This window comes from Oryctolagus cuniculus, chromosome 11, assembly GCF_964237555.1.
Source record: "Oryctolagus cuniculus chromosome 11, mOryCun1.1, whole genome shotgun sequence".
Lineage (NCBI taxonomy): Eukaryota > Metazoa > Chordata > Mammalia > Lagomorpha > Leporidae > Oryctolagus > Oryctolagus cuniculus.
The window spans coordinates 16,748,110-16,775,440 of record NC_091442.1 but is presented as its reverse complement, the minus strand read 5'-3'; the positions used below and the strand labels follow the sequence as shown (position 1 = coordinate 16,775,440).

General features: G+C 49.7%; 1 protein-coding gene across 12 annotated transcripts in view; it reads right to left on the bottom strand.

Moving 5' to 3' along the window:
• Positions 1 to 27,331, bottom strand: part of PTPRT (protein tyrosine phosphatase receptor type T) — a 1,128,555-nt gene that overhangs the window by 39,771 nt on the left and 1,061,453 nt on the right. For all 12 annotated transcript variants that reach the window (XM_070051826.1, XM_051846098.2, XM_070051827.1 and 9 more), the window contains 3 exons: positions 23,956 to 24,043; positions 9,409 to 9,485; positions 234 to 270 (listed from right to left, as the gene is read on the bottom strand). In XM_070051826.1, coding sequence (XP_069907927.1) covers positions 234 to 270; positions 9,409 to 9,485; positions 23,956 to 24,043 — 202 coding nt within the window. The remainder of the gene's footprint in view (positions 1 to 233; positions 271 to 9,408; positions 9,486 to 23,955; positions 24,044 to 27,331) is intronic.

Genomic DNA, 27,331 nt, shown 5'->3' with positions numbered 1-27,331 from the left:
CAGCTTCCTTCCTTCTCTGGAACCTCTGGAGGGAGGCTCTGCAGCCCCACGCTTCAGTGGTTTGTGTGTGTGTGTGTGTGTGTGTGTGTGCTAGAAACTCACTCCTCTCCTCCAGTGAAGGAGAGGAGGAAAAGCAGCAGAGGAGAGGACACCCACCTGCCCACTATTTCCCAGAGTCATCTTCCCTGGGTCCTTGAGGTCTCCCCAAGGCACCAGGTGAGAAGGGCACTTACCTTGAGTTGCAATGTAGTGTCGAGGTCGATGATACCCCTGGATAACAGGAGAAAAGCACAGAGGAGGGTCTCCAATCAAAACTTGCCAACAGCACAGTACTAATAAACATCCTCTCCAAGCCTCGCTTTCCTTGTAGGCAAAATGGGAATAGCATTAGCTACTTCCCAGAGAAGTGGCAAAGAGTAAATCAGATGATGCGCGTCAAGCTCAAGTCTCTCAATGCTAGCTGTTGTCATGGCTACTTGGGAGCATCCTGTACAGGCTTGCCTTGGAGCAGTAGCCCCAGGAGCACACGCTAGGTGGGCATCCCTTATGCTCATGCTCCAAAAAACAGATAGGCAAGGAGATGTTAGGTTTATGGGGACGTCAACCCCTAAAATGTCTTTCCTTGGCCACGATTATCTGCTGAGCACGGCATGAGACCCTGCCAGGGTACCCAGAGAAGAAAACACGAGGAAACAATTCTATTGTGGATTCTTCCCGTTAGGACCAATTAGAAAAAGGAAACTGGAGGGGATGCCATTGTTTCTCTGGCTCAGCATGCTTGGCATGGGATGGAAGTTCCGGGTACAGATAGCACGTGGTGGAGGTGTGGCCTGGGAGAGCCATAAAGCTGATTCAAAGACCAGTCTCTGGGCCGGTGCCGCGGCTCACTAGGCTAATCCTCCGCCTGTGGTGCTGGCACACCGGGTTCTAGTCCCGGTCGGGGCGCCGGATTCTGTCCCGGTTGCCCCTCTTCCAGGCCAGCTCTCTGCTGTGGCCAGGGAGTGCAGTGGAGGATGGCCCAAGTGCTTGGGCCCTGCACCCCATGGGATACCAGGATAAGTACCTGGCTCCTGCCATCGGATCAGTGTGATGCGCTGGCCGCGGTGGCCATTGAAGGGTGAACCAATGGCAAAGGAAGACCTTTCTCTCTGTCTCTCTCTCTCACTGTCCACTCTGTCAAAAAAAAAAAAATAGTCTCTGATTTCCCTTACACCTTCACGAGTACCTGTGAGGCACTGCTGGTCTCTGGGGTGGGATTACCATCAGGCCCCATAACCATAATCACTAGAGAAGAAGTCGAAGGGGACCCTCTATTTTGCCTGAGTATGGAATACATGCAGGCTCCCTTGATTGTGACAAGATGCAGTACATTGCACTGAGAAGTTCAAGTTCTGAAGACACAACATTGAGTACAACTAGTAACTACATGAATGAACTAATCAATAAAAACACAAATGCCACCAGGGATGGAGAGTTTGCTGACAGTTTGGAAATGTGGTTAATCTTTACGGCCCATCATTTTCTTTTATTTTTTTATTTAATAAATGTGAATTTACAAAGTGCAGCTTTTGTATTGTTGTGCCCCCCCCCCTCCCATGGACCTCCCCTCTCACACTCCCTCTCCCATCCCGCCCTTCATCGAGATTCATTTTCAATTACCTTCATATACTGAAGATCAACTTAGTATATACTAAGCAAGGATTTCAACAGGCTGCACTCACACAACCGCACAAGGTATAGGGCATTGTTCGACTAGTAGTGTTGTTTTTAAGTTTCATAGTAAAACACATTAAGGACAGAGATCCTACATGGGGAGCCTGTACCCAGTGACTCCCGTTGTTGATTTAACAATTGGTACTCTTATTTATCACATCAGCAATCACCTGAGGCTTTTGCCATGAGCTATCTAGGCTATGGAAGCCCCTTCAGTTCACCAACTCTGAACTTGTTTAGTCAAGGCCGTATCACAGTGGAGGTTCCTTCCTCCCTTCAGAGAAAGGCACCTCCCTCCTTGATGGCCTGTTCCTTCTGCTGGGGTCTTGTTCACCAGGATCTTTCATTTAGATTGCTTATTGCCACCGTGCCATGAACAGCCCACCATTTTCAAGGAAAATAAATCCTGAGGTTTGGTGAATACTTGTCTTTGTCCTAAACGTTGCTGGCCAGTATTTCTGTCCTGCTGAGATGGGTGAGCTGCCTCATGACCCCTTCTTCAGGAAACAAGCTAGGATTTCCATCTGTGTGGTTTATGGTACAATAAACAGCATCTCTCAGGCTCTAACCCACTTCTTGAGGCAGAGACCAGTTTCTGAGATCCCTGTACATTTCTCTGCCTTGTCTCTCATCTGCTCTATCAATAGTAGGTGCCCTCCAGTTGACTGTCAGCATGAACCCAATGCCAACGTCCTGGCCAGAAGTGCTGGATTAACCACATGGCCATCAACAGCCCCACCTGAACTCTTTGCTTGAGTGATCCTATCTACTTAGTGAGGTTGTCAGCTTCTTTGGGATAAACACTGCCTCTTAAGGTTAAAATACACACACACACACACACACACACACACACACACCATGGAGCTTAGCACAGTATGCGACTCAGAGCAATTATCCAGTGAAGAAGCTGTTGATGGACCAACTAGAAGGCAGCACAGCGTAGTGGCTATGTGCACCAAGGACTCGAACCCAACCACCTGGGTTTGAATTTTGGTTCTAAAACAGCACTAAGGATGTTTATATCAGAGTGGAATTCTGATGAAATGAATTAATCTAGGAGAGTTACTATGTGCCAAGTACTCCTCTAAGATTTAACATATATGTCGTTGCTATTATTATTTTACTATTTATCTGCATACCATTTATTCTGTGCCTACAACTAAAAGTCCATTCCTTCTCTCTTCCTTCTTTCTGTGTTAGTGTAATAAGATGCAAAGGTAGGAAGAACACATCTATTCCTCCACTTCAAAACAGACAGGGCTGACCAGATGACAGGAAGGATTAGACTTAAGGTAAAGACAGAACGTTCCCCCAGAACTTGGAAATATGCAGTTTCTCAGGTCTGCATCTTCTGCCATCCACACCGTTACTCATCCTCCCTGGCCTGGGATACAGGACGGCCATCTGGCTGGTATTTTTTCCTCCATCTTGCCCCTGCAGCCCATCTGCTTCCTGCTCCAGCAAGATTCTCATTGCACATCAAATGTGTTATATCCCTTCCCACTACCTGCAGGGAACTGGCCACCTCCTCTTCAGCCTCTCTTCCAGGGATCCCTCCCTAACCTCCTACCAAATCCAGGCAGCCTATGTTGCAGGCCCCTCACCCTGCTCTTCAAGTGCAATCTGCTTTGTGAGGCCAAGGGAACTCCTCCTCCTCAGTGGCCCAGCAGGGCTCTGTACATGCCCAACAAACTCAGCAACGTTGCTGCAATACGTATCTTTATACTTGTCTCCTCCCGGGCCAGGGGACCTGCCCCCAGAACTGGGTGCAATTTTCAGCAAAGCCCGGTGAAATATATGCATGAACATGTTTCTGAGATGAAGCTGAGGCAGCCGATGGATGGAAGACAAAGTCTGCAGGAAACCATTGTTTGGTTGATTCTGATGTGCTTGAAATTCAACAGGATGAAATTTTAAGCACAAAACCCTCATTCAGGCGCCAGTGCTGTGACATAGCAGGAAAAGCTGCCGCCTGCAGTGCTGGCATCCCACATGGGTGCTGGTTCGAGTCCCAGCTGCTCCACTTCCCATCCAGCTCTCTGCTATGGCCTGGGAAAGCAGTAGAAGATGGCCCAAGTCCTAGGGCCCCTGCACCCATGTGGGAGACCCAGAGGTAGCTCCTGGTTGCTGGTTTCAGATTGGTCCAGCTGCGACCGTTGCAGCCATTTGGGGAGTGAACCAGAGGATGGGAGGACGGAAGTCAGTCAGTCAGTCAGTCAGTCTCTCTCTCTCAAATAAATCAATAAATCTTTAAAAAAATAAAGCCTCATTTTGGTTTTCACTATTTTGTGCATTCATTTGCTGATCTGTGTAATATTCAATCAATAGGTGTTGCTGGGACACCTACTGCTGTGCACACCACACTGGAAATGCACAAGTGGCTCCGATGGATGCAGGCTCTGCTTCTGAGCAGCGGGTAAACATCAAGAAACCGGGACGACAGCTACCAAGGGAGGGCGTGGAGCAGCCCAGGGATTTGACTCAGCCAGGGAGGCCAGAGTGTTCTCCGGGGAGGTGATGGTTGAACTGGTTTCTTAATCGGGCCTCATTTGGGCATCTCAACACCTATGCCACTCCTGTTTCAACCTTGAAGCAATCTGCTGTTTTCCTACCACTTTCTCCATTGCTCACTCGCTTGCTTCTCTTTAGAAACAGCACTCATGTCTGCCCCAGAGAACTTGGCATTGGCCGTTCCCCGTGCCTGCTGTGTCTGTCCTTTGAGAACAGGATCCTTTGCTCTCTACTCCATCCAGGCTTCTGCTCAGGTGCCGGTCACTGCCACACACAGCCCTTGTCTGACCACCCTGACACCTGCTTTCCCTGGCTTCCTGTTCACAGGGTACTGATATTTTATTTTCCTTTTGCCTACTTGCTTCTTGTCTGTCTGCCCCCGTTGAATGGCAGCTCCACCAGGGCGGGGCTGTACCTAGCTTGCTCATGGCTGTGTCCCCAGTACCTGGAAGTCTGCCTGGACAGTCAGCACCGACAAGTTCTTGGCGAATGGAGGCATACATGCCTGTGTGCGGTGTGCCTGTCCCCACGCTGCATCTGAGTGAAGAGACTTTCCCTGGCCTCCAGAAACCCACGCAGTCCCCAAAGAGAAAACATCCTAACCACGAGACTCCTCTGAAAGGAGATAAAAGGAAATGTACCGCTCAATTGGGGCTTCTCTAGGGATTTGCCAAGAGCTAGAACAGAAAACTTCCTCACCTTAAAAGAACTCTGAGTTCATTTCCGTCCCACCTACACACACACACATCGACTGCAAAGCGGCCCTGGACCTGTCTCCATCTGTGAGCAATGGGAAAGAGGTTTGCATCCAGCACACATTTATCTCACTCTGCACTCACGCATCTGTTACTTACTGGGGACCCAGATACGATATTTATTTCCAGGCTGGTAATTTATAACAGATTCAAGTAGCCAATGCATTTTAGGGTGTGCAAACAATCCTGCCAGTGGGGTGGTTCAGAGGGTAGCAGACCACAGCACAGCCTGTGGAATCAAGGCAAAGCTGGCCCCATCCAGCTCAATATTCAAATGGAGTCATTTTAATGAACCCTTAAGATACAACTGTGGAGAAATGATTACAGCAGGGGTGGTTAGCTCTTTGGGGAGCCAGAAAGGATTCTGCCTGTGGAGGAGACCAGGATAAAAGAATGGGGACTGGACAGCTGCCTAGGATATGCCTGGCCAGAAACCCCATGGAGGTCCTAGGGATTTTAACTTTGCTGGAGTACATAGTAGCTTTGCCTCCACTTTCCAGCCCGTAATAGGAGCGCTGCAGCAGGACGTGATTGTGAGCAGTGTCTAGTCTTTGTCCCCCTCCCCCACCCCATTTCTTTTCTTGGTTTCTATGCTGTGCTCTGCCTGGTGCTGAGAAGGCAGCCTGCTTGGACTGTACCTCGGGCGCCCATGCTTCTAGGCAGGTTTGGCCCCTAGGAACCACAGCAGGAGCTCCCCGGTGAGGAGGAAGTTGGGACATGTGTCCTGGGTCTCTCCTGCCTGGTCAACATGAGTTGGCCTTGACTCTTTACCAAGGGTTAGAGTTCCGGGCAGGCAGCCCTCTCCTTACAGCTACTTTATCCCCGGCCTGGGCAAAGGGCTGGGCTAAGCTCCCTTCTTTTGCTAGCCCAGAGATACCATATCGAACCCTGGAGGTTTCCCTCAATCCTACTCACATCCCTATTAAACGCTCCTTGGCCTCCCTCTCTGGGTGAGCCTCTCTTCCCTTTTGGGACCCTGAGCGATCCTTCCCATCAGTTAGCACACACTTGTGAGGCGACATTCTTATCCCACTTTACAGACATCAGGATGAGCCAGGATTTGACCCTGGATCACAAAGCTCGTCATCAGAAAGGCCTGGGTTCAAAGGCCTCCACAAGGGCTGAGTCCTTGACTTGGGTCCCACCAGCCCTTGACTCTAACCAGTGAGAATCAGCCCAGACAGAGGCTAATGTCACGTATTAAAACAGCACAAGGAAGACATGGTTTAACCTGTCCGCAAAACTGACTTCCTATAGAGAGAGGGAGGAGCCGGCAGTGTGTCCCAGGTAGACAGAGAATGGGCGTCCAGTTGGGTGATGTTGAGCCATGCTCTTAACCTAGACCCAGTTTCTTTAAAAGCTTTCAAAATTATGAACAACTCAGATGGCTGTCATTGGCTATCCTGGCAGTAGAAAACTAACACAGCACACATGCCCATGTGGATGGGCCTCATTGAGCCTCAGAAATACATGACACAAAGATCAAAAGGATTAGAGACAAAGAAGTTCGCAACAATTGTCCAAGATTTTAACACCTCTTACTTTGACAGAATACCTACATGAAAAATTCAATAAAGACAGGAGAGTGAATGCTACTATCATCCACCAGATAGTAAAATTGGTACCTCCTAGAGATATCCGCACTTTCCTGTTCATTACAACATTATTCACAATAGCTGAAACACAACATCACACTAAATCTCCATCAGTGGATAAATGGATAAAGAAAATGTAGGATATATCCACAACAGGATAGTATTGAGCCTTAAAGGTGGAGAAATCTTGCCATTTGCAAAAACGTGGATGCAACGGGAGGTCGTTATGCTAAGTACAATGGAACACACAAAGACAAATACCACATGATCTCCTTTGTATGTGGACTCTACTAAAGCTGAGCTCATAGAAGTAGAGCAGAATTGTTTTACCAGAGGCTGCAGGGGTTGGGAGGGAGGGAATGGGGCCCTGTACATCAAACGGTTCAGAGTTTCAGATAGAGGGGAGGGAATAGGTTTTGAGATCTGTCATTCAGTTGGTGACTACAGCCAATAACTTACTGCATATTTCAAAATAACTGTAAATTTCAAATGTCTCATCAACAATGATAGGTAAGCAAGATGATGTATATGCTGATTGATCAGCTAGATCAAATCATTCCACATTGTATACATATGTCAAAATATCACAATGTACCCCATACATGTATACAATTATAATTCACCAAGTAAAATAATATTGATATACCTTAAAATCATCCTAAAATGTCTTGCAATGATAGAATATGACAGGAACGGGAGACATCATCAGCATTGCTGTGGTTGAGATTCACTTGCATTTAAAGAATGTCATTGAACATGAATCGTGATGAAGAATGGGATGGGAGAAGGAGTGGGAGATGGGATGGTTGTGGGTGGGAGGGAGCTTATGGAGGGAAAAGCTGCTATAATTCAAAAGTTGTACTTTGGAAATTTATATTTATTAAATAAGAGTTGAAAAAAATAAATAAAAATTTTTTAAAAAACCAAATAAATGAAGTCAATCTTAAAAAAAAAATGTCATTAGTCACCTCTAAAACACCGGTGTGTCTCAGTTCTGCTGGCTACTATCAGTTGCTCACTCCACTTGGGATGGAGGGCCCATCTAGGGAACTGACTTGTGCTGGGGGTTTCCACTGATGATAAATACCAGATAGATACAACAGCTCAGGCACACAAGCCCCTACTCAGGGCTGTCGTGTCTACCCAGGCATAGAGGAGGTAAGGGTTAAAGGCAAAGAACACATTCAACCTGATCAACATGTGTTGACTGAGACCCCACCAAATGCTGGCTGCAGGGTAGAATCTAGGAGTGGTGGATGGGGGTGTTGGCAGGAGGCACGAGAAAGAACACTGGACTGGGAGCCATGAGTCACTCAGGTCTGACTCCTCCCCTGCTTCTGCCTCGGATCACCTGCATTGCCCTGGACAAGCTTTGTAAAACCTCTAAACCTCGGTTCCGCCATCTGGAAAATGGGAGTGATAGTACAAGAGGTCTTAGTGAACTAATCCATTGAAAACACATGTTGTTGGGCCCAAGAATGACTAATCAAGAGCCAACTGCTGTGGTCTCTGCTTATTCTTATTAAAGGTAGCAGGGCATGATGGGAAAGCACCCCAGAAGCCCTGCATGCTACAGCCACCCACACCCAGCCACACCTGCGATGCAGAGTGGGGAAGGACAAGTAACAGGTCTGAGGGCAAACAGGCGATGACCAACACCAGGCTCAGGGCGTATCTGCAGAATTAATGAATCATCGGCTCCACCTGGACTAGGGGGACATTCACTGAGTATGCCACTCCAAGGGATGGCATGGGCCTCTGAGCCATTCTTCAAAGCCCCTGGGCTCTAGCTGCAGTCCCGAGAAGCCATCTGGCCCTAGTGGTCATGTTCTCTTGTTGCAAACCGTTCCCCACAGAGTGCACCCTTGGTGGCTCCTGTCTGAAGTTAGTCCCTTCTGTCGTAGTCTGTGGACCAATAAGGCAGTTTCCTTCTCAACTGGTGTCTTAGTTCCAAAATCTCTTCCCTCGGATCCTCAGATCTGCCTTGCCTTCAGCAGCAGGTATATCACCCCAAAGCTCAGTTCTAAACTGGTCATCTCCTAATCAAACACTTGCAACAGTGTCCTGCCTGCGGGACGAAGTCCAGCTGTCCATGTCAGAGCATCCCAACCATCAACGAGCGGGCGCCAAGCCAGTCTCCCACTCTTCCCATCACAAAGTCCCCGAGGCCCTCAAAGGCAGACTCCAGATCGCCTTTCCAGCTGCTTCCTCTTGGCTTTGCTGTTCTAGCCAGAGGCCCATCTTCCCTCTTTGACTTTCAGTTCTACCTATGCATGAAAATTTGGTTCACATCACATTCTGCATACTTGATGGAAGAAGTACTATTTTTGCCAACTCCAAATCCCTGTGGCACTTTATCCCGACTTGTGACACTTACACTTTCTAGTTTGCCCTGGAGTTCGCACTGTGCACAGCTTCTCTCTCTCCCAAGGTTTTAGGGCAGAGCCCTGGCATTTTAAGCTCTATGGTAGCATACAGTAGGCACTTTTACATTTTTGTTGCATTAATGGCTGTTGCTTCAAGTGAGGGAATGAATGAATGTATGAATGGATAGACAGTTATGTAAGTGAATAACGGGGGTGAATGAAAAAGACTAGCCATCGTCCTGGGGCTCCACTGAGCAGCCTACTCAAGCTGACCTGAAAGAAGATGTGGCTTTGCATGCATTAGCAGCTTGATTTAGGCTGGTTTCAAAAATCAGGGAGGAGCCAGACGGCTCAGGATATGCCCCGGAAAGGCCAGCTTCTGGGGCACAGGCTGGGGAATAGCCATAGATCTAGAGGCTGCCCTGCCAACCCCAGACCTCAGCTGCCCCACCCCATCGAGATACTCACATCAATGTAGTTGGCATTGATGTAATCAGAATGTGGGTCTCCATCCAGCACCAGCAGCCTCACCCGGGAATGGTCATCTGCAGAGAGAGAGAGAGCAGAAAACAAGGGGTGGTTGATGAGCGGCCTTTGGGTAAAGAGCCAGCAGTACTCTGTTCTAGAGCTGCCACAGGTTAACTACTGCATGCCTGGTGCCATGCTGCTCACCCAGCCTCAGCACCCCCTCACTGATTGCATTTACAGAGGAGGATGCTGAGGCTCAGGGAGGCTACCAGTCTTAAAGAGAACACGAATGCATCCTCTCTTTTTTTTTCACCTTCCTTTTGGATTCTGATTTTGCCATTACCCAACTGCGTGAGTCACCTGCTGGTTTTTTTTTTTTTTAATTTTTCAGATTTCTTTATTTACATGGAAAGCAGAATAACAGAGAGAGGGGGCCAGAATGAGATAGAGGAAAAAAAAACTCTTTCTATCCTCTTGTTTACTTCCTACAGGGTTGCAACAGCCAGAGATAAGCCAGGCTGAAGCCGCCAGGAGCCCAGAATTCCATCCAGGTCTCCCAAGAGGTTGGCAGGGCCCCAGGTACTTGGGCCATCACCTGCTGCCTTCCCGGGCACATAGGCAGGAAGTTGTATCAGAAGCAGAGGACCTGGGACTTGAACTGGCACCTGGATTACAGGATGTGGGCATCCAAAGTGGTAGCTTAACCCCCTGTGCCACAGAGCTGCCCTCAGCTGCTTTTTTCAGTCTTGGTGAATTCACCATTAAGATGGGGACAGAGGAGCTGGCATTTAGTGCAGAGGTGAGAATACCAGCGTCCCCTGCTGCAGCATGTGGGTTCAAGTCCTAGATTTGCTCGTCACTTGGCTTCCTGCTGGAGTGTACCCTGGAAAGTGGCAGAGTGGTCCTGCCATGTGGGGCTCTTGGATTGGATTCCAGGCTCCTGGCTTCAGCCTGGTCCAGCCCTGCCTGTTGGGGGTATTTGAGGATGGATATTCTCTTTCTGCCTTTTAAACAAAGTAAGTCAACAGGTAAATAAAATGGGGATGACAATACCTGCTCCATAGCAAGGCAGATCATATAAAAGTATCTGGAATGCGTGAGTGCTGAATCTGAATTAATATGCTCCATTTGCACACTTGCTTAAACAGGCAAGTTCACCTCTTCTCCATCAGTACACAGATCACTTTCCTTTTGCCTTTTGGAGTATTGTTGCAAACAGCTTACCAGCCACACACTGTTATCAATAGTGACACTAACGTGAGGCAGACTCATTATAACGGAGGTGCTCAGTAACTAAAAATCCTGTTGCAGGGTACACCCTTTCAAACACAATCTAGGCAGGACCAGCACTTGCAGGCTGTAGTCAATAGCATGCTTACTTCAAATAAACCAAATGAAAAGATAAAAAAAAAAAAGCTAGAACAGCGGAACAGTCAGGATAATCCTTCACAGTTAATCAGAATGAGCTCTGACTTGCTAACAGACACAAGCTAGCGGGACTCGCTGGTCGGGCGGGGCGGAGAGGGAGGACCAGGTCACAGCACACAGAACACCGGGCAGTTGCTGCATTTGCCAACCTCGGCCTTACTCTGGGGCAAACGTGGCTTCCCAGAGCTCTGAGCATCCCTAAGGGGTGACAGATGTCAGGTCAGCGTACCCTGTTAGGTTCAACAGCGCTGTGCAGTTTACAAAGCACATTTGTTGCTACTAACTGAACCTCCCTTGAGAACAGGGATGCTATCTTTCCTGTTCCCTGATCCATTTCCTACACCTACAAAGGTTCTCAGTCAGTACTTGGTGAATGTATAAGTGGATGATCTCACTCGATTCCCACAGTGACCCTGGGAGAGCAGCAGGGTGGGTTCCGTTAGCCCTTGTTATAAACGAGGAGCCGGAAATTCTCAGGGTGGACGAACGAGGATCTCTTGATTCCAACTTCAGTGGCTCCTGCTTCCAAAGGGGACTAGGAAGGGCGCTGGACACCAGCACCACCAGCACCACCAGTATACACAGCACAGGGAATTCAAGACAGAGAAGTGGTTGCCTGGGCGATACGAGGCTGGAGAAGCTAGGCAGAGGAGAGTGAAGTGACTCCGAGATAATCTGATCAACAACAAGGAGACACTGCCTCTCCCAGGGTTGGGAGACAGAGGAGGTGCGGGCAGCAGAGCTCAGGAGCTGGGGCCAGCTGACGGACACTGAGCCACAGGGGGTCTATGTTGGGGGCTGCGGCAGTGCAGCTTTCCTTGCTGCTAAAGAGGACCAAGACTGGGAGGAGAAATACCCTGGCTTCTCCCTTTCTCCTTTCCAACCTCCCACCAGCAGACACCGTTGGCTAAACTCACCCAGAAGCCCGCTGACAGGAGAGCCTGGGAAATGCTGGGTCAGTTTCCTGTGATACGGAGGAGAAGGTAAGAACTGGGGCCAGTTACGGACAAACAGGCCCAGGGTTAGGATGGGCTGCTGCCCTGTATCAGCTAATTAGTGAGTGTGAAGGTCATTCAGTGAGCATCCGCCCTGTGGCAGGCCTATGCTAGACTCTGAGATACTCAGTGCTGCTCTGGTTAACTCATCATGGGGCTGGGTTTCTGTGGACACAATTAGAGGGACTACGTGGGAGGCTCAAGTCATTGCTTTGTTTAGGTGGGGAGAGGGGTGTAAGGTGGAGGAGGGGCTTCAAGGTAAGTGTCACTGAGCAGGTACCAGAGACTTGACACGCATTCTTTCACTCAGGTACTTATCCCTCAAGTGAGCTCTGTAGGTTAGAGACTAATGCCAGGATGATGTGTGTATGATTCCTCCCGTTTGACAAATAAGGATACTGGGGCGTCGAGTGGGGAAACACACAGCCTGCACGTGGCAGGGAGATTTCTCTCTCCCGTTCCTCTGACCCTGTAACCCCCGCTCTGCTCACACAATGCACTGATGGCATCGGAGGCCTTGAGACTCTCGCAGGCCCACTACTGGTGTGTGTGCAAACAGCTGCTCCCCAGTTCCTGCAGAATTCCAGCCCCAGGGACGGGGCCTTGCTGGGGGAGCTCGGACAAGGTCTGGTGCCTGACTCTGAGCTCAGGAAAATCAAGCCTTCTTAGCAGCCGTCACAGGACTCTAAGCCTAAAAAAAAAGTAAAAAATGCATATTGCGTTTGCAGTCAGTGGCCTCACTAATGACTTATTGATTCAAAAATTCATCCTTAGCTATTGAGTTATGCCTGCCCTGGGATCCACAGCACTGGAAACACAGCCTCTGGTTTAATATGTTGAAAGGGAATTTTTTTTAAGAATATAAACTTTTAAAATCTGAGAGAAAACATGATTATAAACAAAAGAAACAACCCTATTTCTCCCAGGTAAATATTCTTAATATGCCTCTACCACCAGGTGGCAGTATTTTCAACAGCAAGAGTGGAGGCAGCCCCGCCGAGAGAGTACGCACCCTGGGGGGCTGCAGGAATCTTCTGTCCTGAGAACGTGGGACGCCAGGGGACCAGCAATGGGACCGACACCGAGGAGGCACCCACAGAGAGATCAGAGGACGCTCCTGTGCCCCGTGAAGATGCCAAGATGCAAACAACCACGCAGGGGCCGCAGGCCATCCAGACGCAGCCCCTCTTCCTGGGATTATGGAAGGATATTTTACTACGAAGAGGCTCTGATGTCTTCGCTTGTGGGCTAATCTATGGCAAGGATACACTTTCAAAATGCAGTGTGAGGTACAGAGCTGTTGGATCGGATCTGGGTTCAAATCTTAACTCCATCACACAAGTCAGTTGATCTTTCTTAGCCTTGATTTTCTTAGGAAAACACAGTTAATACTATATAAATCTCAGAATCTTGGAGGCTTACATGAGAAAATGCAGGCATGAACAACTCTAGGACATTCAGGGAATGAGAGGACAAGCCACAGGTGGAGAGAGAAAATAACTTGTCAAACCCATAACTCATAAAGGACTGTATCCAAATCTACAAAGAACTCTAAAACTCAGCAATAAGGAACTAAACAGTCCAGTTTTTAAAAGGTGCAGATTGGAATAGAAGCATCACTACAGAGGGTATGCAGATGGCACAAAAGCCTATAAAGAGACGTCTAACATCCTGTTTCACTAGGGAATTACGAAGTTGAACATCCACGAGACACCACTGCATACACACTGGGGCCCACATCCCTTCACTGATAACACCGAATACTAGCGAGGAATTGGAGTAACGGGCACTTTCACTCACTGCTGCCGGGAGTGCACAACAGTAACAACACTTAGGAAGGCAGCTTAGAAGTTTCTTACAAACCTAAACCTCCTCTGCCATGACCATGTCCGACTGTACCCTCCGGTGTTAACCCAAGTGACGCGCAAAAACCTGCACACGACTGTTCACAACAGCCTTACTCAGAACTGCAAAGACTTGGAAGCAATCAAAATGTTCCTCAATAGGCAAATGGCAAACACATTATGGTCTTGCAGTAAGTTGGCAAGCCACAGGATACATGGAGGAAACCTGAATATGTACTGCTGAGTCAAAAGCCAGCCTGAACAGCCCACGTACTACATGATTTCGACCGCATGACATTCGGGAAAAGGCAGCACTAGACAGACAGTAAGAAGATCAGTGGCTGCCACGGGCTTGCCGGAGAGGGAGATGAATTAGGTCAAGCACAGGGAATTTTGGGGGCAATGAAAATATTCTATATGATACTTCAACGGTGGATTCATGTCATTATCCAGTTCTCAAATCCTCAGAAGTAGGCAACATAAAAAGCAAACCCAGTGTAAACTATGGACTTCTGCTAATGCTAATGATTCGATGTTGGATCATTAATTTTAATAAATATACCACACTAATTCAAGATACTAACAATGGGGGGAACGGTGGGTGGGTAGGGATGAGAAGGACAGGGCAGCTACTTTCTTTTCTTTTTGTTTTCTGTAAATCTAAAACTGCTCTAGAAAAAAAGGGCCAGGACAGCGCACAGCAGGCACTTATTAAAGGCGGACTTGGGGCTAGCTGTGAGGCAGGTAGGTAGTAGAGACTTAGCAACACAATGCTCTCTGTTTGCACTTCCGCAGTCACCACACAGCCATCTTCCTGCAGAGGCGTAGAGCTGATGTGTGTGTGTGCACATGTGTGTGTGTGCATGTGTGCGCACACTAAAGGGCAGGATTCAGCCGCAGGCCCACCACACAGGACTTGCGAGGCGTGACAGTGTCCTCATGGTCTATTTATTCCTTCTGCAAGATGCTAACGTTATTCTGTGTCTCCTTCTTCTTCTAACGTCACATAATTAATTAGAAAGATAACAAATTGTGTTTACCCACGTGGAGAGAGATGGACCGGCAGAAGGAGTTTATATGAGGTAATCCACAAGCAGCAGCCCTGAATGTTCACTGTGTTCTGTGATTTGCAAGCTTGAAAAGCAGTGAATTTGGTACTCCTCCTCTGATAGTCAAGACAAGGAGAGAAGTGAATAATAATCACACGGACCTAGGGGAGGCAAACTCCCCTGAGGTGAGGCGCAGGGGCCTGGCTCCGCTCCCCCTGGCTCTTTGTTGTGTGGAAGATCTGCAGGAGCTGGTTGTGAGCTGGGGAGAGACCTGGTGGCGGCAGGTGGTGGGGAGACATGGAGACCCAAGGAGTGTCCCTGGTCACAGTGCCAGAGAAGCATCATCCTTTGTTTGGAACTGATCGTTCCTCCTTCCTTTAGGACGACGGCCAGTGGTATGTTGCTAAATGTTGAACAAACAGCTCTCCAGGGGCAAAAAGACCTTGACCTGCAATGTCTGCTGACGTCTGTGGTGTCAATATTCCCACCACAACCAATTTCAAGCTATTAACACGACATTAACCAGCTCACAAAATTCTTGAATATTTAACAGTATGCTTCTGCAAGCTGCTATGAGTCAGCTACAGTCTACCAAGGACAGAGAACAAAGCTGAGCTCACCCACAATGCCTTGCATGGTCTGATGGTTTGGACCCACTTCTCTCTCCAGCCTCCTGTTCTCTGATCACACTGATACCAGTGGCCTCACAGTCGCTCACATGACAGGACCTTTGCATGCACAGAGGAACAGCCCCCTCCAAGGTTGGCAGAATGCTTGGCTCCCTGCTCAAATTCTTCCTCTGCCCATAGGTGACCCTTCTCCACCCCTGCAACCCAACACGTCCTGTACTAAGATTGGTATCCACTTCTTTTGAGGTAAGGGGTTGGGTGGGACCTGTAGGCAGACTTGAGGCCTGCTGTCACCTTACCATATCATGTGGGGTAATTTGACACCTTCCTTAATACTCCTTGATTTACACAACTATGAACAAAATCACATCCTTCTTTGGAGACTTGTAAGGACTAACAGGGCACCGGAAAGCACCTGGTATGTTGTCTGACAGATATGCAAATTCACTTTTATTATTATTCTAGGCTAGTGGTGCTCCAAATGTGGTCCCTGGAACGATTATATCAGCGTCACCCCGGAACTTGTTAGAAATGCAAATTCCTGTTAAATCAGACACTAGGGGGTGGGGCCAGCAGCGCACTTTACAAGCTCTGCAGGTGATTCTGATGCGTGTTCAGGTTGGAGAATCCAGTCATCTCACAGAGGTGCCTGGCTCCTCATGTCCATCTGCCCCGGGACAGACCACAGGACTCCAGGATCTTACTGGAACTGGGTCACGAGACAAGAGTCCCATCGTGTGCCAGGTGGTAAGGTACAGTTTACCCGTGTGGACACTGTAAGATGTTCCAGGTACGATTCTGCAAGATGTTTGGCTGTTATGCCTTTAGATTCTCAACACTGTGAGCCGTGAGTCATCACCCCATTGAACAGATAAACTCCAAACTCTAAGAAGTTTGCTAACTCGGGAGAAGGTACCAGGCTGAGAGCTGCTTTAGGGAGCGGGGGGGTCCTTACTCCTCCTGAAACCCCCAGATCCAGGTCTCCACGTCCCTTCCACGCCACGCCTCTCTGGCTCTCCTTTCTCACCAGCATCTCCCCAGACTCCAGCACCACTGGTTCCCACCCCAGGGTGGTCCCACACCTGCTCCAGACAGAGAGCTCAGTTCCCTCCCTAAACCACAATGCCCCTGCCCTTCCACCGTTATCAGAGATAACCCAATAAACCAGTAACCTCAAGTCATATCCCCTTCAAGACAGAGCCGCGCCCAGTAGGTGGGCTGGGGGGAGAGATCAGCATTTGGATATTTGATGTTCCTCCCTCCCTCCCTGTCTTCTGGGCACCTCACCGTAGAAAAGGTGCAATTTTTCAGAGGAAAGAGATTTGACTCATTACAATGAATTGTGGAGCCAGAAAGCCATTTCCTAGAAGTCTTGGAAATGTTAATGCTGTCATCTTGCATGAGTGCAGAGGGAGGGGCTGGATAATTCCTCCAACACTGCCTGGGAACCTCATCGAACCCAAAGGTCTGCACACTCAATCCTGACTGAATTACCATTATCCAGAGAAAGGGGGCTTGGGAGTGGCAGGGGGCCCCCCCAGCAGCCTGTGTACCTCCCCTGCCTGCCGCATTCTTGCTGGCTGACAGGGTAGGGGTGGGGGTGGGGGTGGGGGTGGGGGGCAGCTTTCCCTGTAGGGCGCTGCGATGGAGCTGCTCTCAAAGATGCAACCTTTGGAGGAAGGTTAGCAGGGAAAAGCACTGAGAGAGGGCAGGAGTCCGTGTGATGGACCCACTGGTGCCGTCTGCACGCTGTCCAGGCAATACCCCTTCCGAAGCATGGGAGAAGCGTTTCTTCCCAGAATGCCCTCAAAAGAAGGCCCTGAGACAAACCCGAGTTGATGAACGTGATCCCAGGAAACACCAGAGGGGAGCGGGAAGTGAGATGAAGACAGGAAGGGACTCAGCCAGGCTGTGCCTTCCAGCAAGCCGCCACTGTGGACACCGGGAATTCATTCTCCTGCCGGGGCACCCTGGGAGAAGGTAATTGACCGTGACCCTCCAAGCTAGTCCAGCTAGGAGAAGGGAAGAGCAAGCTGGGGTACTCACACACCCACTCCCATCAGTCAATGATGAAAACAGCTCCCAGCATTCCCGCCTGCTCTGAAAGCAGGCAGAGAAGGCACTTCTGACCGGTCCAGGCCCTCCAAAAAAGCAACACAGATGTTGGCAGTTGAAATTGGGGCCAGCATGAATGGAAGTGGTGAGTGTTGGGGATATGGCGGGGTGCCGATGATTTCAGCACCTGTTTTGAACCTGAGCTCCTCCCTGGATGTGGAAGTCCCTCCCGGCACACCATGGCCCACCTCCTGGAAGAGCAGTCTCTGATGAGCTCCTCTGTGCTAAGCTTGGCAGAACTCCCCCGACAAGAGCATGGACATGAGCTGACATAGAGAGGTCTCCTTGGTAAGAAGCACACGGCCTCCTGGCAGGCAAGAGACCGCAACTCCAGTCATGGCTGTTACAGTCTCACTGTGTGGCGTTGTACAGGGCACTCGCCATCTCTGGACTATTTCTCCCTGACTGTGAACTCACTGAGGCCACACTGATTCTTTTCCAGACACATCAAGGGATCACACGAGGTTCAGAATCCACATTCACGCACTGTGTTTTGGTTTCTCTATGCTGAGGATGACCTAGAACCACCACACAGATGTGAAACCAAGGACAGAGAGAGGAAACCACACACAAGGTAAAAGGTAGAACTGGGATTCGGAGCTGTGCATGCCCAAGCTCATGTCCAAGGCTCCGACACACGTGAGCCCAGGTGCTTTTCCTCCATGGAGGGAAAGAAGTCTCGGAAAAATGTGCTGGATAGGCGGTGTGCCTGCCTACATCTCCATCCCACCCTCACCTTCTCTACCGAGGTGTCTCGTTCAGGAGGGTGTGCACTTGCTCACCCGGAAGGCTCTGAGCTTTGTGGGGTGATCACAGACCACAATGATGTCTTATACTCTGCACAAAGGACTAGAGGAGAGGAGTTCATAGGCACCAGACACCGACAAGAGTGGGGAGGCAGAGATGCTGTTTGCCTGACTTGACTGCATGCAGCTGCTGAAATATCGCATCGTGTCCCATAAAGGTGTACAAGTATTATGTGTCAATCAAAAAAACAAAGAAGAAAGGCAGAAATAAAATTCTAAACAGAAAATTTAAAATAAAAATATAGGTTGCTGGGCCCTACCTCCACAAGTTCTGAATCAGCAAGTCTGGAGTGGAGCCCAAGAATTCAGCATTTCTAACAAGTCTCAGTGTTGTGTGTGTGTGTGTGTACGTGTGTGTGTATGCCTCTGTTCCAGGGACCACACTTTGAGAACCACTGGGTTAGGCCAATAGACTCTCCTGTCCTCTGGTTGGGCTCAGCCGTGGAAAGCAGAGACAGAAGGCTGGATGGCGGTCAAGGTACGACTCCCTGTACCTCCCTTAGTTGGGGTCACTGATCTGCCACTAGGTCCTGACACTTTGTCCCTCCTGTGTTCTAGGGACCTGGAGGTCATGTATAGCCCCAGCATCTTAGGCCAGTCCTCGTAGTCTCTCTCCACCTGGATCACACCTTCACAAAGACTCCCTTGGGTAATCCTCCTCCTAACTGAGGGCCCCAACTATTGCCTGCTGGGATTCCCCAGAGATACAAGGAAGCGCCCTTTGTAGAGGCTGCAACCCCTCAATCACTTCTCAGGATATCTTCTTCCTGCCAAGCTAGGAGGCACCTCTAGGAACCCCCACTCAGGGGACGCATCTGGATTCTGGAAATTTCCCCTTGCCAACGGCCTCCGCCCCAGAGCTACCTGGCAGCAAAGGACTCTTTGTTCCCCTTTCCCCATTCACTGCCTTCCCTTTTGCTTCCTTTCCATTGCCGATCCCTGGAAACCCCACTGTCTATTACTAAATTCTAAATACAGTCATTTGGAAGAAAGGGGTTCTTGCACCGAGCTTTCTCTCTCACTGTTTCATTGTAGGCAGCGCCCTCCCTCCTGCTCTTCCCCTTGAATCTCTTCTGTTCTCCCTGGCCTGGGCCTTTGTCCTCCACTCCAGCCTCTCAGTGCTCTGGGTTCCTTAAGATGCTAATCACACTCGGTTTCCTTCTTGTGCCAAGAATATTTCTATTTATCAAGCCCCAGCAGGCCTTGCCTTTGGGAGGGACACACACAAGGGCAGGAACACTTTCCATTCCTCAGGCTGTTTCTCTTTTACCTTTCCTGTTTCAGCTCCAAGACCTCTACCCCCAGTTTTTGGTTTCCCTTTATGTCTTGTGCTAATTTCTGGATCCACTGGTTGCCTCAGCACTGTTTCCTTTCAGTACTGGGTGCAGACTCAGCAGCTCCAATTTGTTGCTGGATTATTCATCCTTACGTTAGACAGGAGAAAGGATTATTTGGAAGTGATGGAAGTGATATTCTTAGGGTGCTCGCATGCCCCCTGCATCTATTTGGGTTTACCACCAAGTAAATGTCATACAAGGGTTCCAGGGCAAGTCATTTATGGAGGAAGACGAGGGAAGACTGGGAGCAAAGAGAGAAGAAAGTCAGGGGAAGGAAGACAGCCCGGCTAAGGTGAGTGTTCAAGTCCATTACTACTGTGGGCCACGAGAGCCTGATCCTGTGGGAACTCCGGACAAGGTGCAGAACATGCACTTCAGCGGGAAGGCGAGGAAGCTGGGGCGGTTCCTGGTTGATGGCGTCAATTCTCCAGCATGTGCAGGGCGCCCTGGGTCTGGGCAGAGCATCCTTCCCAGCTTTGGAGAATGGAAAGAGAGAGAGAGAGAGACAGACAGACAGACACACACACACACACACACACACAGACAGGACAAATGATGAGGAGCTCACTCTCGGGGTCCTGCCAATGCAGGATCAACAGCTGAGCCTGAGGTTTCCGTGGACACTGCACCCTAGGGATCTCACTCATCTCATCCCACCCTTGTGCTGGCCCCGGGTGCCCACTCTCACAGTGAGGTGGTGAGGTCATCGGGTGTGGGTGGGGCACCAAGCATGCTCTACATTGCAGTGATGGAGTTCTAGTCCCCATCACCATTTGACCTAATTCCCTGGACCCTGCCCTGTGGCAGCAGCTCTCAGAGGGCACAGACTGGTCTCTTCCTCCTCCGCTTCCTGTGTCCCATCTCCCTGCTCTCTTCAGTCACGCTCAGTGTCTTCTCCCATACTGGACTAGCACGGTTTCACGTGTCATTTCATTCACCCTTCTCCGTCCATCATTCTATCATGTTATTTGGGAAGCAGAGCGGGAGCGATCCCCTCCACTCAAGTCTCACAGGGTCTTCCTCACATTCAGTGTCTATTTACCAGGCACCAAATGCCAGGTTTGGGGAAACAGAAGCACATGACGGCCTTGGTCACAGGGCATCTATTCTGGCGAGGAGTCAAGCCGTCACCAGATGGCCATCTGAAGGCCACAGTGGTGATGAGGGCGAAGGAGAAACACACATTGTGCTCTCAGAGTGAGCAAAGGCACAGTTACAGAGAGAGGGAGAGACAGAGAGAGAGTTAGAGATGATAGAGTTGAGAGAGAGAGAGAGAGAGAGATAAAGAGACAGACAGAGAGAGAGTTAGAGATGATAGAGTTGAGAGAGAGAGAGAGAGAGAGAGAGATAAAGAGACAGACAGAGAGAGACAGAGATCTCCATCTATCAGTTAACTCCCCAAATGGGTATTAACAGCCAGGGCTGGGCCAGACCACAGCCAGGAGCCAAGTACTACACCTGGGACTCACATGCGGATGCACCTGCTGCTTCCCCAGGTACACTAGCAGGGAGCTGGACTGGAAGTGGAGCACCCAGAACTCAAACCACCACTGATATGGGATGCCGGGGTTATAGCCATAGCTCAAGCAGCTACGATGCCAGCCAGTCCCTGAAGAGTAGGATTTTGATCAAATTCAAAGGATCAGAAGAATTCTTTTATGAAAGTGATGACTGAGCTGAGATCTAAAGACTAAGTGAAGAAAGAGGGGGGGAGGAGTGCTTTATTAGAGCAGAACGTTCAAAGGTCCTGGGGCAAAGGTCCTGGTTTAATCGAGGAGGCTGTGATGGAGCAGCATGATGTGAGAGGAGACTAGAAGAACAGCTGAGGGTCTTTCACTAAGGAGAGTACAAGAGTGAGGAGAAACCATTCCAGGGGTTTTTCGTAGGAAACAACATTGTCCACCTCCTGTTTGAGAGAGATCCTTCCAGTTTTTGTCAAGGATCAGATCGGCAGAAAGTTGGGGCCAAACGTTGTAGGGCACCCAGGATGGAGGCTGGCAGGGTCCCTGTGAGAGCTGGTGGTGGCCTGGGCGAGGATGAGCCGTGGAGGCTGGGCAGAGAGGCAAAAGGGCACTTCAAGTCCTTCATGGAAAATCCCCGGAAAATCTTTGCCTGGCTCTAACTCCATTTTCCATGAACCTTTCGAAGGCCGGCATAGCTTGGCTTCTGGCCCTCAGATCCCTAGGCACTGACCTGGGAGTGGGGCGCGTCCCGGATGCCCTCATCTGTCAAGGAGTCAGGAGCCCTTTGCTGCACTCTAGACATTTTTTTCTTCCCTGTACTTTTTTTTTTTTCTTCTTAACTGTGTGACATCCTTAGGAGGAAGACGCTGTTATGTCCATTTTATGGATATCAAGGATTAGAGTGCTTGTCTAACGTTGCATCACCTGGAATTTTGTGGATGCTATCAGAACTCCCCAGCTCATAGGGACAATGGGTAAGTGACTAGGGCTTATACAGCACAGGATGCTGGGGACGGGTCAGGGCACGGAGCCACCTGGGGCCCTGGGGCCAGGGTGGGGGCTACCCAGGGGAGGGACCACAGCTCTCAGTGCCCAGTGCCAGGCCTGCTCAGAGGAAGCCCACTTCCCCCAAGTCCTAATACACATTTGCTGACTATTTGAATATCTCCTCCCAGCGCTTGCAGAAAATCTTGCTGTGTTTCAAGAGACAAATTAGAAATGTTTTCTGATTAGTCCCACCATTCATAGCCCATTTCTAAATCAGCACAGGAAACAGCTAAGCTAAAACTTCTGCCTCTTTATCCCTTTACAATCTGCCTGTATCTTACTCTTTCTTTATCCAAGCTTTTTCTTGGGCAATGTCTAGACAGCTAAAATAAAGCAAAACATTGAACTGTGCTAGAAACAATTATTTGCCATCCAGGATCCTTTTATTTCCCGTCTGGCTGAGCCGGGTTACCCCAGGACCAGACACCAAGCAATACTCCCCATATGGTTGGTGAGATATCAGCGGGTTCAGGATGGCAACAATGAACCACACAAGGGCCGGCGGAGAGCCCTCTTCTAATCAGGATACGTGCTCAGCATCTTGCACGAGATAACTCCGTCCCTTCTGGATTTATGGTTTTCGGACTCTGCAACAACATCTGGCAGTGACAATGCTTGGGTGTTTCCTGTGCATGGTATTCAGTTTTCTGGCGGTCTCTCCGTTCCTCTCCTCCCAGAACTGAAACACACACACCAGTCACACACAAGGACCGTCAGTGTCTTTGTCCAGGCCCCATAATCCTCTGCAGTAGTCTCCCGACGGGTCCCGTTGCCTCCATCCATGCCCAGTTTAATTTTTCTGCCACCAACCCATCTTATTCTGTGTCCCCACATAGGTGGAATGATATAGCCTGCTCAACAATGAGCCTGAGAATGTAACCCTATAGCTAAGAGAACTGGCGCCAGGTATTAATGCCAAGTATTGCATGTATCTCTTTACATCACTCTGTCCCTACTATCTTCATCATTCCAGAGGTGAGGAAACTATGCTCAGAGGAGACAGGAGACCAGGGCCCCAGAGCTGGGATAGAGACCCAGGAAGTGTGACTCCAGAGGGCTCTACTGGCCATCACTGACTGTGTCAAGTCACTCGCTGGGTGGCCTACAGGGTGAAGCAAAAGGTAGCATCCTAGCTTTGCAACAAACCAGCTTTCCTCTTGCAGACTCAGAATCTTCATTGTAGCACTGGCGTAGGCCCCGAGTGCAGGCCTTCTCTTTTCAGGCTCTGCCCTACTGGTAATGGGGTTAGGGAGAATCTGCATTGCATAAATCCTCTTTTGCGTGATCAGAGTAGTCCCAGCTCCTTCAATCCGTGAACTGGCCATTTCCCAGACCGTCAGGCCCCTTCTACGCATCAGTTCTTACTTGGGACTCTGCCTTAGAAGAACACTTTGTCTCGCCCATATGGGCTGGACCTTGCTCTCCACCCCCAAGTTGCTGCCACGAGAGCCCTCTGAATTGGAGGAGCTTCTGGAAACGCCGGGCTCACCCATCTGCCCAGCGGTGGGGTCTTCTCTATGGCCACCGTCTGGCTGGGCTTCTTCCTGGGCCTGAGCAATTGTTGCCCACCCTTCAGAGGTTCTCCCCAGGTAGATTCCCAAGGATCTACTCCGCCTGAACACATCCCCACCTGCTCCCTCCCCGTGAGACCAGCCGTGCTCTGACAACAAGGCCAGGTGTGACAAGACAGTTACAATGAAACTCCCAGCTTGGCACATGAACCTAAAGCTGAACACATCAATGATTGTTTGATAACAAATTGCAAATAGAGAACAGTGTCATTCCCCCCATATCCCCAAACCTTGCTGCTGGGGCCTTTGCAGAGGGCACCTACAGGATATGATGTTCCCGTATCGATTCTTATTGCGGTTTTCATCCTCCTTGGCTGTGTCCCATGAAGCTGTCTGCCCCTCTGGCAAGGCCTAAAAAGAAATGACAGGGAGGTTAGGGTTGCCTGACATAGGAGCTTTGTCCAGGTGTAGAGAACCAGCAAGGGAAATGGGACCCACCAGTGACAGGTCACTCATCACAAAGGGCTGTGAGGCTGGGGCCTGGGGAGAACACAGCCTTGCTCTTCTACAAACTTTCTTGCCCACTCGTTGACTTGGATGTTATTGATGTCTTCTGCAGGTCAGTCTGGAACTCACAATCTCATCCAGTAAGGGAGTCATTCATTCATCCACCCACCCATCCATCCATCCATCCTTTACTTACTAAATCCCTCACATTTGTTGGTATTTTTCTATGGAACTAGAGGTGCAGAGAACTAGAGAATTCTTCCTTGAGCAGTCTGTTGACCAGGAGATGTAAGGACTAAATGAGCAAATGTATCATTTCTGATAGTGAAAAGTGATTGAGGAAAACAAAGAAGGACGTGGGGTAGTGACGAGGAATGAGACTGATTCTAGATGGCACAGTGTGGGAGACTCCCTCTGCGCAGGTAACATGTACGTGGACTCAGTCCTGAAAGCAGCAGCCATGCCAACAAGAGGAGGGGCTTTCCAGGCAGAGGGAACAGCAGGTGCACAGGGAGGCAGGAGGAGAGCCACAGAAACATCTCCACAGGACTAAAGAGTCTGAATTACATTAGGCTCTGTGGTTAAGGAATTCAATGCTATTCAAGGTGTGATGGGAAATCAGTAGAGGGTTCTGAGCATGGGAGTCCCCTAAGAAGATTTACGTTTCACAGAATGCATGCTGGCTCCTGTAGGAAACACAGACTTCAGCATGGCGGGGGAAGAATGAGGATTAGCTGGGAAGTTATAGCAGTAGTCCAGGGAAGAGATGCTGGTATCTCGGCTCCTTGGACCAGCAGTGACAGCAGCGGACCTATGAGAAGTAGCTGTTTTGGGGAAATTCAATTGAATATTGTTGATTTGGGATGTCCCATAAGTAAGCTCAGAGATAAAAGAGTTGAACTTTAGTAGTTTGTTTGGGAGGCAATGTCAAAGAACATGGGTAGTAGAAGGGGGGACGTGAGACCATCAGGGAATAAAGCCAATATAGGGTACATCAATGAACAGGTTACCATTATGTGCAACCAGAGCTTAATCCCAAGGTGTATCTCATGCCTCAGAGCTGCGCCACCAGAGGATGGAGGGAGTTGGGGTATTTATCCACCAACTGTCTATTAGCATTTGCGGATAACTCTTGGGAACTCCCTAGTGTTTCTGCCATGCCCTAGGCAGTGTGCGCATATTCTGGGGATCACTGACTTGAAGAGCTGCGTGGACAGGGATGCCATTTGGGAAGATGGAGAAGCCTGGGCAGAAACAGGATTGGGGAGGTATGGATTTAAGTGTTGTGTTTCAGGTATAAAAAGTGCTTAGAGGGGCTGGTGCTGTGACACAGTGAATTAAAGCCCCAGCCTGCAGTGCCGGCATCCCATATGGGTGCTGCTTCGAGTCCCTGCTGCTCCACTTCCGACGTGCCAGGGAAAACATCTGAGGATAGCCCAATTTGGGGGGCCCCTGCACCCATGTGGGAGACCCAGAGGAAGCTCCTGGTTCCTGGCTTCAGATCGGCTCAGCTCCAGCCGTTGCGGTCATCTGGGGAGAAAACCAGTGGATGGAAGACCTCCCTCTCTCTCTCTGTCACTACCTCTCTCTGCAACTCTGCCTTTCAAATAAATAAAAAATAAATCTAAAAAAAAAGTGCCTAGAACAATGCCTATCCACCAAGTACTGTGTGTTTTTAACAGGCTCAAAATAATACAAATAACAACATTAATAACGGCAGCCAAGTTTGAGATGCCTATGGGATGTTAAATAAGAAGTTGGACATAAAGGCCCAGAGCTTAGCAGGGGGCAGGAGACAGGAGTCCTCAATCAATTTACGAGGATGGAAGCACAGATAAGAAAGGAGCCAACAGACATGCGGGATGATTTCCAAGAGCTATAAGCCGCTGGCGCCATGGCTCACTAGGCTAATCCTCCGCCTTGCGGTGCCGGCACACCAGGTTCTAGTCCCGGTCAGGGCGCCGGATTCTGTCCTGGTTGCCCCTCTTCTAGGCCAGCTCTCTGCTGTGGCCAGGGAGTGCAGTGGAGGATAGCCCAAGTACTTGGGCCCTGCACCTGCATGAGAGACCAGGAAAAGCACCTGGCTCCTGGCTTTGGATCAGCACGGTGCGCCAGCCATGGCGGCCATTGGAGGGTGAACCAACGACAAAAGGAAGACCTTTCTCTCTCTCTCTCTCACTTTCCACTCTGCCTGTCAAAAAAAAAAAAAAAAAAAAAAAAAAAAGCTATGAGCCAAGTGATACAGAACCAGAAGCAAGGGTGCAGTCAGTTACTTAACAGAGAAGGAGAATGGCCTCCATGGGAGTGAAGAGCCTCAGCAGAGCCCCACACGAAGGCCAGGCAGCGTGCTGCTTACTGCCTCCACCCCAGCTCTCGGAGAACTGGCCGAATGTCCCGTCCATAGTCCTTGCCTTGCTTCTGGGATTGCATGTGCCCCAGCTGCAGTCTGCACAGCTCATTGTCAGCAGCACAGGGGGCATGTGCTTCATTCCTCTCATCCACAGCCTTGGTTTTGCCATTTACTCCTCACTGGGTTCCCCCTATGCAAGGAGGAGTCTAAGCAGACTGGTCGGAAGCTCAGGCACGCAGCAGACCCTGTTGTTCTAAAAAGGCGAGGGCCCAGGCACAGTGCCACCTTTCTTGCTTCCAGACTCTCAGGCGTTAAGTGAACCTGGGTGGGTTTCTGGAGCAGGGCTTTGCAGGCTGTTTCCCAATCTCTGTTGCATCTCCCCGTCCTCAGATTACTACTGGGGAGTGAGAGCAGTCAGAGACAAAAAGCAAACACATGGCCATGACTGTATTCCAGTAAATCTTCATTTACACAAACGAGCGTCGGGCTGGAGTTAGTCTGCACTTCTAGGTTTCTGATCTTCACCCTGAAAGCAGGACCATGGTCCCCAACCATGGAGTGACTGTGAAGGTAGAGTGGGTGCCCTCGCTGCTACTGACCCATTCCAGGTTCACTGAGGGGCACAGGTTAGGGGTCTTTGCTTGGGCTTCCTCATTTAAGCCACGTTCCCCAGCTTAGCTTCACCCAGGTTTCAGATGGGAATAATAAGGTGCCTTCCCTCTATGAATGGACCAGGATTTTTTTTTCTTTGTGTGCATCTTTAGATGGGCATCTCGAAGAGCAGGTAAACCAGGAATTGAACTGCCACTAATTTCTGCCTTCAATCTGGGTGTGACAAGGAC